At 41.8% G+C, this 13,376-nt stretch overlaps 1 protein-coding gene and 2 non-coding genes across 4 annotated transcripts in view; all 3 read left to right on the forward strand.

Moving 5' to 3' along the window:
* Positions 1-13,376, forward strand: part of ptcd3 (pentatricopeptide repeat domain 3) — a 44,832-nt gene that overhangs the window by 16,127 nt on the left and 15,329 nt on the right. For both annotated transcript variants that reach the window (XM_072256643.1, XM_072256644.1), the window contains exons 13-17: positions 764-908; positions 3,440-3,490; positions 6,314-6,403; positions 8,146-8,174; positions 10,619-10,725. In XM_072256643.1, coding sequence (XP_072112744.1) covers positions 764-908; positions 3,440-3,490; positions 6,314-6,403; positions 8,146-8,174; positions 10,619-10,725 — 422 coding nt within the window. The remainder of the gene's footprint in view (positions 1-763; positions 909-3,439; positions 3,491-6,313; positions 6,404-8,145; positions 8,175-10,618; positions 10,726-13,376) is intronic.
* Positions 2,886-3,023, forward strand: LOC140197145 (small nucleolar RNA SNORD94). Its single transcript, XR_011885864.1, has one exon. It is a non-coding gene; the product is annotated as a small nucleolar RNA SNORD94 (small nucleolar RNA).
* On the forward strand, positions 4,349-4,487 carry LOC140197146 (small nucleolar RNA SNORD94). The gene has a single exon (XR_011885865.1). It is a non-coding gene; the product is annotated as a small nucleolar RNA SNORD94 (small nucleolar RNA).

Consider the following 13,376-nt stretch of genomic DNA (forward strand, 5'->3'; position numbering starts at 1 on the left):
ATAAAACTGCACTTAATTTTCTAGGCCAAGTAGAAGTAGTAGACATGGAATATTGGCCTTAGCATAGTAAAGTAAGCAGTCAAATATAAAATGAAGTTTATAAGATTATGAGAGACAACCATTATCTTTTACCCAGAGTCGAAATGTCGAAAACTGAAGGGCATGAGAGGGGGTAATTTCAAAGCAGGTAGAGGGAGCACATTTTTAGTACACAATGGTGAGCATCTGGAATGTGCTGCCAGGAATAGAAGTTGGAGCAAATAATAGAGATGATTAAAATACTCTTTAGATAAGCACATGAATGGGGTGAGAGAATGGAAGGACCTGGACATTGTGTGGGCAAAGGAATTAGTTTTGTTGGGCTTTCAATTGGTTTGGCACAACATTGCGGGCTGAAGGTCCCGCGCTGTGTAAAGTTGGGTGAGAGAAGGTTTTGTATGCTAAGTGAATCAGATAAATTCCTGTACATGTTGTTTGTAGGAGGAATTTTTCTGTAAATCAAGATGATAAAGCTAATTCCAATTGATAAGCATCTTGGGTTCCTGTTGTTAGGAGGATCCCAGTAGAGCAATTGTGCAAATGCCAACTGTGGGTCCCAAGCTAATGCATCAACCTTTGGTGATGGTATTGGTGCTGCAGTTAATTATGTTGCAAATCCAATTCCACAATATAAAATCATTTATTTTATATGTCTTAAATAAATTTTATGTTTTAGCAATAGCTTAACCTTTAGTGAGGTCTTCTTTGCCTTTTGTTAATACAGGAACTGTTGAAACAGATGGCAGAACAAAAGGTGCAGCCAAACTTGTTAACTTTTAACTCTGCATTGAAGTGCCTCCGAAAGTGCGGTTCATATGCTAAAAACCCTTCCCTGCAGATTATTAATGAAATGAAGGCCTTAAAAATTGGTACGTGAGTGGACATTTATGACCTTCATCTGTGAAATCTCCTTTCGTGTTGATACTCTCATGGTTGTGCAAGATTCAGTTTTATGTCACATGTACATCAAAGCATACAGCGAAATGTGCGGTTCACATTAACAGCCAACACAACCTAAGGATGTATTGGGGATAGACTGCAAGTGTCACCACACATTCCAACACCAACAGAGCATGCCCACAGTGCTCGTCAGAACACGTCAAAAACAAACGACAAAAACAACAACAGCAAAACAAGCCCCACCGATGGACATACACAGTCCTCCAACCCCCAGACAAGCCAGCTCCGGACTCCAGTGGACTCTTGGATTTGCTGACATTGGTCTTCAACTACCCCACGGTCTCCCAGACTCGCATTGAAATGCTAATTCCAATTAGTAGGGTAGACGTGTCATCCAGGAGGAGATTAAGGACATAATTTAAGGTGATTGGAGAAAAGTATGGGCGGGGGGGAAGAGGAAATGTCAGGTAGGTTTTTTTACACAGAGTGGTAGGTGCATGGAGCACACTGCCAGGGATGGTGGTAGAGGTGGATACATTGGGGATTATTAAGAGACTCTTGGTCACATGGATGAAAGAAAAATGAAGAAGAGAAGCATTAGATTGATCTTAGAGTAGGTTAAAAGGTTGGCAAAACATAGTGGGAAGAAGGGCCTATACTGTACTGTTGTATGTTTTATTACCTAACAAACAGGGAAAGATTCAGTTCTGTTCTCTAATTCACAAGCACCACTAAATTCTTGGGAACCCCTAACCCATTACTCCTCAAGTTGGTGAAGTGGCATCCAGGATAGCATTGAGAACTGAGACTCCATTCACTGGAGAGACATGAAAGTCCTATGTAGCTCCCAAACTGTCCCATACCACCTGTCCCATATGTAGAAGAGAATGAGTTCCCACAATGATCTCATCCATCATCTCAGCACCACAAAACTAGAGTGAATGCAAACCATCTTTTGTCACAGGTATTACCTAAAAAGAGTCATCACATTCATTCACACCCTGTCATATTGAAGGGGGGGTTAACTGATTATCTTTCATGGTCAATATGAATGTCATTGTTATATTTCCAGAATAAGCTTTTGTCTACTGAAATAGTCCACCTTAGCTGGAAAGCAACTGATGAAGTGTCGTTGCCTCTTTGAGCCCCAAAATAGAGATGGAAAATCCTTCTAACTTCACCTAAAAATCACCTGTAGCACATTACATCACCACCAGGTTCAGGAACTGTTATTACCCCTCAACCATTAGGCTCTTGAACCAGAGGAAATAGCTCCACTCAACTTCACTTGTCCCATCATTGAACTGTTTCCACAACTTAAGGACTCTCGTGTTCTTGATATTTATTGCTTATTTATTATTTCTTTCTTTTTGTAGTTACACAATTTGTTGTATTTTGCACTCTGGTTGGCGTGGCCTTTTATTGATTCTACTGTGATTATTATTCTATGGATTTACTGAGTATACCTGCAAGAAACAGTCTCAGGGTTGTATATGGTGGCATATGTGTACCTTGATTATAAATTTACTTCAAACTTTTAAACTTTGAATAATGTAACCCACTATCTTCTCTTGAATGCTTTGTTAAGACTGTGTTGGTAATCTATGATTAGAGTGCAGAGATTAATTGGAGCAAGCATTTCCAGCACATATCTGCACAAATAGTACTGTGCTTTCATTTAGTAGTGGTTACAGCAATTTGGGTAAGAAATAGTAAATGATTGGATAGAGCAGTAGAGTGTCTTTGCAGAGTGAGCAGAAGAGAGTGTGAGACGATGACCAAATGTAAGTTATACCTGAGAAATTTCTATGAGCACTTTCCACTGATGCTCCTGCAAGTTATAATGGGGCCAAGTGTGGCCAAGCATAACAGGAAGTATAGTGGTGTCAATGCAAATAAAAGTTTTCTAAAGTCATGGGTGTATTAGATGTAGGTAATTATCTTGGCCGGCAATGATGATTGGCGCAGGGGTACGGACCTCAGCTGGAGTATGGGAGCTGAGTGCGGCCGTTTCTCACTTAGCTTACATGTGGTGAGCTATTTGAGAAGCGGCTGCACGAGAAAAATGCCTCAGTCTGAGCCGGTCACCAATAACTGAATTAAAGTTGTATACTCTGATAATAAGTGAACCCATAAACCTACAGAAAAGCATTCCCTGCTAGAAGTCATTCAGAGCCTTTGAGGTGTAACTATTTTGTCATTTAGCATTCCTTGTGAACTGTTACTGCTTTAGCTGAAATCTTAAAACTCGAGATTTTGCAGGTGCTAGGAACCTTGAGCAGCACACACAAAATGCTGGAGGATGAAGGGTCTCAGCCCAAAACACCAGCAGCTTATTGCCCTCCATAGGTACTGCCTAACTTGCTGAGTTCCTCCAGCATTTTGTGTGTGTATCTCAAATATTTAATTTGTTCACCACCCCATGTTCCTTTATTATTTTGTTTAAATGGATCAAGTGTATTCCTGTGGGTATTCTAACCTTGATCATCTTTAATTGCAGAACCAAGTTTGGCCACCTTTGATCATTTACTAGGTATATTCTATAAAATTGGTAAGTAACCATTCAAGAGCTGGATAGAAGGGTGAATCATGGTGTAAGGAAGATTTTTTTTTATTTCTTCTTGCAGTGCTGAACTTTAACTGAAGTTTCAAGTTCACTTGCACCCTTACAAAATGTCAGAGCTCTAAGTTGTTTGAAGTGAACTTTCTGTTTATGTGTGTGTGAGTGTGTATTGCAACCATAAGACATTGGAGCAGAATTAAACCGTTTGGCCCATTGAGTCAGCTCTGCCATTCCATCATGGCTGATTTATTATCCCCCTCAGCCCCATTCTCCTACCTTCTCTCTGTAACCTTTAACACCCTTACCAATTAAGAACCTATCAACCTCCCTCTGGCTAAAGAAGTTCCTTCTCATCTCTGTTCTGTCCTTATCCTTGTGTTCTGAGGCTGTGCACTCTGGTCCTAGACTCCCCCACTATAGGAAACTACCAGAGACCTGGGTAAGGCAATAGCCACAATCAGCCCTGTAAGGCAACACTTCCTGTGTGAATTCCAGTGAGAGTTGCTTGTATTTACACTACTGCTTCCATTGAGTTATGGTCCGGAAACAGTAAATGTTGGTGCTGGCGCCCTGCATTTAGTTTCAAGTGTCTGCATGATGGTGAGTGTGTTGCAACTCCCATTTTTGTGTGCGTTTTGAATGCCTTCACGCAGTTGTGATTAGAAATCTAGTAAAACTCGGTGTTGGGCGGTGAGTCTGTCAAGTGTTTAAGTAAAAAATGAAGGCAAGAATTGTGACCACAAGTCTGCACGGGCGGATGTACGTGAGAGTTTTGAATTTTGGTGGCTGGTGGCTGACTGTCTTGAGAAAGTGGCTGCACCATCTCGGGTTGGCTCCCTGGAGCAGCGGGCAGTGATGAGTGGCGCAGGGGTACTGACCTCAGCTGTATAATGGGAGCTGAGTGCAGCCATTCTTCGCTTAGCCCACATGTGGTGGGCTTTCCGAGAAATGGCTGCATGAGAACAATCGCCTGTAGCTGAGCCACTGCTGCTCTGGTTGGGAAGATGGCTACTCCTTCCTCCTGTATGTGACGTGCAGCCAATGTCGTCTTCCTTCAGTGTTTGGTTTGGCCTATGAGTTTATACCTCTTGCATTGAACACTAGAACTACCCAGCGTGATGACAGCCTGCATTACGAATGTGTGTAAGCCTTCTGTTACAGAATACCAATGTTGCCATGATCACAGTATTAGACTGGCCAGTTTCCATTGCAATTCATTGGCAGATGCTGAATGAGCCCTATGTACTTGGTGCCTCCTAACTGTTTGCATGAACATTTACTTTTGTTTGTCTTCAAGTTGTGGAGGAATAACTGGTAATGGGGCGTTTATCACCTCCCACTTGGGTGATGCCACATCACTTCATTGTGACCAGAGACCCGAGCCTGCCTCATGGCTGACCCTGCCCATAGTTCTCTCACTCTGTAGACTGCTCACTTGAACAGAGATTTGGCAGGGAAGCTCATTTTAAAATGTGTTTATAGACCAAAGATATGTATTATGTGCGTTTAACTCAGTACAACCAGCAGTCAAGCATAAATTACCAGGTTAAGCCCTCTGTTGCCAACTTGAAAGTTATTTATTTTAGAGAGGTAGCACTGTGACATTGTGCACTTCTAGGTGACCGAACTCACACCGCCCAGTTACACCCAAGTGACCAATTAGCCTACTGACCCATACGTCGCAGGTCAATAACCCTCTGGTAGAGCTGGAAACAAGAAAGCACATTTTATTTCTCAGAGAGGAGGAATGGTTATTCGGAGGTACAGCATGATAACAGGCCTTCCAGTGCAATGACCCCACACAGCCCTGTTACACCCATGTGACCAATTAATCTGCTCACCCCTGTGTTTTTGTAATGTGGGAGGAAATCAGAGCACCCGGAGGAAAGCCACAATGGCCACGGGGAGAATGAACAAAGCTCCTTACCTGAAACGTCGACTGTACCTCTTCCTAGAGATACTGCCTGGCCTGCTGCGTTCACCAGCAACTTTGATGTGTGTTCCTTACAGACAGTAGCAGGAATTGAACCTGGGTTGCTGGTGCTGTAATAGTGTCATGCTAACCGCTACACTACCATGGTGCCCCTAAAAGTACCACACACACACACACACACACACACACACCCCCCATCAGGTGTAGAGTTTATTAAATGTGGCCTGTTTCAGGATGTTAGTCTAGTTTATATCCTGAAAGGTGCTTGTTGAGTAGTACCTTCTTGTTTTGTAACAGCTTTTTTCTGAGTTTCTAGCCTCCTTAAGAAACATTTAATCTTGATATACCTACAGTTTACCTTCCAGTTTGTTAAGAACTACTGCTCCCTAAAGATTACATACGTAGAGTAATGGGAGAGTGCTTGACATTTTATGTCTTTCAACCATCAGAGTTGAAAAGGCATTTCCAGGAATGCTCACTTTGAATCTGATGTGTGAGCACAACTGGCCCATCGAGTCTGCTCTGCCATTCCATCATGGCTGATTTATTTTGCTTCTCCCTGTAACCTTTGACACCTGGACTAATCAAGAATTGATCAACCTCTGCTTTAAATATACCCACTGACTCGGCCTCCTCAGCCATCTGTGGCAATGAATCCACAGATTCACCACCCTCTGGCTAAAGAAATTCCTCCTCATTTCTGTTCTAAAGGGACGTTCCTGAATTCTGAGATTGCCCTCACAGAGAATTTCCTGATTCTTTTGCAAAATCACCAGTACTTCGGCTTAGCTTGCTTTCTCTGTTCGATACCTTCCTGTATTTTAGATCTGTGCAGGCTTCCCTTGGCACAGCTAACGTTTCCCCTTCAATCTTCACAGCTGCTACAAACCAGCTACAAAATGACTTTATCTTCATCCTGCTTCATGAAATGGAAGGGAAGCATTTTGAAGCCAAAGATCCTGATGATGGTAAGTGATGAGTCTTGATAGAATTGTGCAGGCACATTCTGTTTTAAATTCAATGTGCTGGATTTGGGGAACCACAGAGTAATACAGCATGGAAGTGAGCCCTTTGGCCTGGCTTGTCCTTGTCAACCATTTTGAATAACTGAGATAGTTTCCTCTGGACTTTTCTTATCCACATATCTGTCCAAATGTCTTTTAAATTATATAGTTGTACTAGCCTTTACTACTGCTTTTGATAATTAATTTAATATGTACACCAGCCCCTGTGTGGAAGAAAATGTTACCCCTTTGGTCCCTTTTTAAATCTTTACCCTCCTAACTTCAATTTATGGCTTCTAATTTTGGATTCCCCTACCCAGGGGAAACGATTGTGACTTGTCCAAGCCCCTTATGATTTTATAAACCTCATTAAGGTCACCCCACTGTGTCCTGAGGTCCAGGGAAGTCTGTCCTAGCATTTCCTTATAACTCTCATCCTCCAGTCCCAGTAACGTACTCAAATTCTTTTACATCCTCTGCAGTTTAATGGCATCTTTCCTACAGCAAGGTGACCAGAACTGTATATGGTAGTCCAAATACGATCTAGCCAACATCTTGTACTGAAGAAGATGTTTAAGACCAAGCAAAAAAAAAAGTACTGGAAGGGGAAAAAAAACTTGGTGTGAATTTTCAGCAGATGGTTAAGGGAAATGAAATGCTGGGCTTTATTGTAACAAAGTTGGAGTATACAAGGGAGGAAGTCTTGCCTTAAGGTCACCCGCGAACGTGCAGAGTCTGTAAATGCTGCAGAGGTGGCGTCTTGAGAAGGTGGCATCCATCAAGAAGGACCCTCACTATCCAGGATGTGTCCTCTACTCATTACTACCATCAGCTAGGAGGTATGGGAGCCTGAAGACAGACACACCATGTTTCAGGAACGGCTTCCTCCCATTGGTCATCATATTTCTGAAAGGTCCATTAACACTGCCTTGTTATTTTGCTGTCTTTTTGCTCTATTTTGTACATTATTATAACTTGTGTTTTTTATGAAATGCGCTGTATTGCTGCGAAACAGCAAATTTCACAACATATGTCAATGGTAATAACCTGATTCTGACCCACCCCATTTGTCTTTATTTAAAAAAGAGAACGTGGTCAAACAAGATATCTACAGGTCAGTAGGTCTTGTATCAGAGGTAGGGAAACTATTGGAAAATAATTTTAAGGGACGATTTTTATCTATGGTAGAGATTAATTAATGATTTTATTCATGGGAAATTCTGTCTCAACTTTAATTTTTGAGGGGATAACTGAGCATATTGGTGAGGGAAGGGGAAGAGGTAGATGGTGTCTGCATTGACCAGGTCTCATATGGTAGGGTGGGCCAAGAAGCTGGAGCCCATAAGACCTTGTGCTTTCAAGCAAATTAGAATCAAAGTTAATCTGGTAATGGGGGCAGAGGGTGCTGGTAACATGTTGCTTTTCTGATTGGAAGTCTAGCCAGTAGTGTACCACTAGGATTGGTGCTTTGCTTGCATTTGTGTCAATAACTCGGACATACAGGTGATAGCGCAGATGATATGAAAATTAGTAGTTAAGGCTACAACATGATGTTAATTAATTAGAAAATTTGGTAGTGTAGGTGAAGTCTCTTAGCTGAGACATAAAAAGTACTAGTTGGATGCAAAAGATGTCATTGCACCATTATTCCTCTCTTGTGTTTTCTCTGAGTGCCCTACTAATGGTCTTGTTTCCTTTATCCACAGTAAATTTCTTCAGCAGTGCGATGAGAGTGGTAAGTATTTGTTTTTACTCCCTTAGATACAATAAAAATGAGATGGACTGGTTTCTGGGCAGTGACAGGGAAACTAGACATTCTCACTTGCTGGTTGAAGCGACCGCAGTCATTTGTTCAAATACTCCCAGATATCCAATTACTTGAAGTGAAGAAAATATTCTGTACATTAAGACAAGGGGAGTTGAAGAGCTTGTCTAACTCTGATATGTAAACTGGAATATGTTCCTCTGTGGACACTCTAGATGGTAGAAATATTTTAGAGCAGGTGAGGAATTTTTTTAGCCGGGGGATGGTGAATCTGTGGGATTCACTTCCACAGATGGCAGTCTTTGGGTATATCTAAAGTGGAGGTTGATAGGTTCTTGATTTGTAAGGCCATCAAAGATTGAGGAGAAGGCAGGAGAATGGGGTTGAGGGGGGAAAGTAAATCTCCCATGATTGAATGTTAAAGCAGACCTGATGAGCCAAATGGTTTAATTCTGCTTCTGTGGCTGGTCTTGTAGAAATATTTGAAAACAAATGATTTTGTTAAATTTAAGAAATGCAAAAATATCCAAAATCCTTATCTATGAAGGCATTAAACAAAATCATAATGGTTAAAGGGATTGCCTTTTACTGTTAGTGGAAGCAGTCCAAAAGAAATTCACTAAGCAAATTCCTGGATGAGGGGGTTATCCTAACCTAAACAGCTAAGGAAATTAGATGTATATTTTTAATACAGAGTATGGTGAGTATATGGAATGGGCTGCCAGAGGAGGTAGTTGAGGCAGACACAGTAGTATCACTTGGATAGGGACATGGATGAATGGGGTTTAGAGGGATGTGGGATGTGTAGGATTAGCTGGGTGGTCACTGGTCAGCACGAACACATGGAACCTGTATCCATTTTGTATTGCTCTGACTGTATATTCTTATGTGAAAAGGAAGATGTCAAGATGTTTTCACTAGTGGAGGAACCTCGGGAGAGGATGTAAAAACAATTAGTTGCGTATCTGCATGAAATGATCCATATGGATGACATGCAGAACAGTTTTTCACTGCAGCTCAGTACATGTGACAAAAATAAACCAATATACCTAGTTAAATCTTTAAAGCTGAGGCCATGGGAACTGCTACTTAGAGGTTAGTAAATTGTCTTCCCTGGAATGTTAAGGAAGCATGATCACTGGGGAATATTTAAGAAGTTGACTTATTGCGAAAGATTAGGGAGTTGAGGTCTGTGAGGAATTGGTACAGAGGGACAGATCACCTATAGTCTTGATGATGACAGGCTGAGTGGAGAGGATGCACAATCCCCATTCAAAACAGAACCTGCACCATTTTTAACATGGGGGAAGGTCACAAGAGCAGAGTTCCCATATGGAGTCTAGTGGTGGATCAAACTTAATTGTTCAGCCATTTCAATCAGTCAGTAAGTTTGAACCTCTGCTTTTTACTAAGGAGCGGAAGGTCAAAGAGTACTTTGTGCTTGTTGGTAATGCTGGGATGCACTGCCACCTAGTGGTATGTACTGCCTAAGCTGTTGTTTCACCAAGCAATAAAAGACCAGAGGAATTCGAACTGTCTGTGGGTAGACTAGAAATAAAATACCAGTCTTTAGATTTTTTTTTTATTTAGTTATTCCTTCATGGTTTGTAGGCATAACATTTGCTCCTCGTCCTTATTTGTCCTCAAATGTTGTGGCAGTTAATGTCAAGCAGTCATATGGGCCAGACTGGGTAGAGACACCATATTTCCTCCCTTAACCAATATGTTGAGTGAGAAATTTGAAACACATTAAAGTAAATTTGTTATCAAATTTATGTCACCATATACTGTACTATATTGAGATTCATTTTCCTGCAGGCATTTACAGTAAAAGAAATACAATAGAATTTATGAAAGAAACTGTGCATAAGGACTGACAAAAAATGTCCAAAAGAAGACAAATTGTGCAAATAAAATTTTAAATAAATAATGCTGAGCATATGAGTTGTAGAGTCCTCGATAGTGAGCCCATATAGGTTGTGGAATCAGTTCAGTATTGAGGTGAATGAAGTTATCCACGCTGCTTCAGGAGCCTGATGGTTGAAGGGTAATAACTGTTCCTGAACCTGGTGGTGTGGAACGTAACCCTCCTTTACCTCCTTCCCAATGGTAGTGGTATGGGTTCTTGTGATGGAGTAGCCCCCCATGCGGCCTTTACTAAATTCTAATCCCATATTTATTTCACTGAATCTCTGAAATAGCCACGACCATATTTGAACTTGTCTTTTGATAACTTAACCAGGAATGCGAGGTTGCCTCCTGGTGGTCTGAGCATCAACTGACTCCATTGAGGGACTTTTCTGCCCTTGTTTCACTTGCAGTCCAAAGTGTAGAGTTGTGATCACTGCAAGAGATATATATGGTGCAAACCTGCCTTGTACAATCTCAGACCACTTTTGTTTCCCTCCTTGCAGTGCTTGGAAATGAAAGACCTTGAACTGGCGTACAAAATTCACAGCATTCTTGAAACTGGAGACAACTGGAAATTATTGGGTGATTCTTATCAGCGAAGTATTTATTAGTAAGACATTTTGACTTTTATTATAAATGGCTTGCATGCTTGGTAATCTGATGCGCAGAGCACAGGCTCCTGTGAAGAGTTATTTCAGCCCATGTCAGTGAAACAGTAAGCCAAACCCCAGGTCCATTCGTTCCTCCTTCCACTCTGTTCAAGTTCAAGTTTAATTGTCATTAGCCATACACATTTATACAGCTAAGCAAAACGGGGTTCTTCTGGGGCTAAGGTCCAAAATACAGTACATACAGTCTCAAAATATATTAGCACAAGTCCCTGAGAGGCGTGGCATGTTGTCCTGGAGCCACGTTTCTGCAAGAACAAACAGGCAGCAATTCCTCATCTTGCAGTGGTTCAGCAGGTGAAGGCAAATCAGATTGTCTCCAAATACTGCTTTACCTTGTTAGGATCTTGCACCTTATTGTTCACCTGCACTGCACTTTATTCTGCATTCTGTCCTTGTTCTACCTCCATGCATTGTGTAATGATGAGTATGAACAGTATGCAAGACCAGCTTTTCACTGTCTTGGTACATGTATTAATAATGGACCATATCTAATTCACATGATTAGTTCATGCTCGAGTGGCATATCAAAGCATCTCAAACATTGACTGCAGACAAAGTGACCATTTTCTATGGCAGCATTGCAGCCAAAAAAGAGTGCTGTTTGTGTTATATCCTCTTTAATAATTCAGACCTATTAAGAGATTTTCTCACCACCTTTCAGGCATTGAGTTTTAGCCCCTTATCACCTTCACTGAAATGCTTCTTAATCCTTCTACGTTCAAGCGGTATCCTCTGCTTGCTGACCTCTCTACTAGGGGGCATAGTTCCTTCCTAATCAGCATTAATTTTAGTGCACACTGACCAAATCTGCATGTGCTGCTCTAACGAAACAACCCCAGTCCTAGACTCCCCAACCTCTGCTTGTATATAAAATCCACAAACCCTGACACAGATATGGGTGCTGCTGGAGAATTTTGTTTCCTGTGACAGGATATTCTGAAGTTCTGAACAAGTAAATTTGAAATACCTTTCAGAAATGATTCATTTTTTTAATTCGCTCTATGTAGAGATGCAGCATAGTAACAGGCCCTTCTGGCTAAACGAGCCCTTGCCACGTGTATATTTTTATCCATCTAGCAATACAGTCTGGGGCAGACCCCTTCAGCAATGCCACCCCGACTACCCTCAATAAACCCTAACCTGATCATGGGACAATTTACAATGATTAATTAACCTACCTGGTATGTCTTCAGACTGTGGGCGGAAACTGGAGCACCCGGAGAAAACCCATGTATTCCACAGGGAGGACGTACAGAGACACCTTGCAGAATGGCGGTGGAATTGAACTTCAAAGTCTGGAACGCTCCGAGCTGTAATAGAGTCCCGGAGAGCCCATGTACCCAAGTGAATTACACCTATGTGACCAGTTAGCCTACTAACCGGTAGGTCATTGGGATGTGGAAGGGAGCCAGAGCGCCTGAAGGAAACCCATGTGGTCACAGGGAGAACATACAGTGGCAGAATTGAACCCCGGTCACTGGCACTGTAATAGCATTATGCTGATCAATACACTGCCGCGCCACCCACCACCCTGAAAAGGATTTGCAGTTTCTTTGTTACTGGGTCCAATGGGATAAGTTGGGGGGGAATGTGGCAGATTAAGTGTAATGCAGAAAAATGTGCAAAAAATTAAGTTTTTTTTTTAAACAGTGTGAGGTTACAACATGTGGATCTTCAAAGAGATCTAGGTGCCCTAGTGCAAAAGGGTACAAGTAACTGAAAGCTGGTGAGAGATTAGGAAGTCAGAGGATATGTTTGCCTTTATCATGAAAATAATTGAGTACAGGAGTAAGGAAGTCATGTATAATGTACAGTACGATACTGATCAGCTTGCTGTAGAAAGAGTGTACTTGCCATTGTGGAAGTGTGGGGTTGAGAGATGGTGGGTTTGCCATCAGAGGAAAGATTCATCATTATTATGTGCCATGATGTATGACATGGGCGATCGTGGTCTTCCACCTGTCTTTAATCTGAGAAGTTCTTATAACGTCTAAGGAAGCATTGGCTCTACTGAATATAAGGAAATAGCAGACTGTAGCCAATTGACCCCTTTTGCCTGCCCTGCCATTCTTTGTGATGGTGGCTCATCTGCCCCAGGCCTCAACTCCTTTTCAGTGCCAGTTTCCATAGGCCTGAAATCACTGACCCTTCAAAATTATGTCTGTATCTAAATACATACCCAACCACCTATGATATAGCCTTCACATCCCTCCAGGGTACAGAATTTCAGAGATCCACCACCCTCCACAAGAAGTTCTGGTTAGACGTCTTGTTTTTAGATTGACTGTCTGCCCCTAAGTCTTGTTTGAGAACCTCCCTCTAGAGGAAATATCTCAGCATCTGCCCTACCAGGCCTACTAAGAATCTTGCATATTTCGGTAAATTCACCCTTCTTCGTGGCAGACTCCAAACACAATAGATGCAATATATTTGCTGTTTGTAGTGAGGCAGCTCTCTCGTCCCAGTATCTAGCTGAGTGAACATTTTTTGGACATCCTTCAATGCCAGTACATCCCCTCTTAAATAAAGGGCCTTCGTGGTCTCCTGTGTTCCACATTCTCAAAACTATTCATAGAACTTGGAACAGTAC

Source organism: Mobula birostris, chromosome 4 (genome assembly GCF_030028105.1).
Source record: "Mobula birostris isolate sMobBir1 chromosome 4, sMobBir1.hap1, whole genome shotgun sequence".
In the NCBI taxonomy this organism is placed as follows: domain Eukaryota; kingdom Metazoa; phylum Chordata; class Chondrichthyes; order Myliobatiformes; family Myliobatidae; genus Mobula; species Mobula birostris.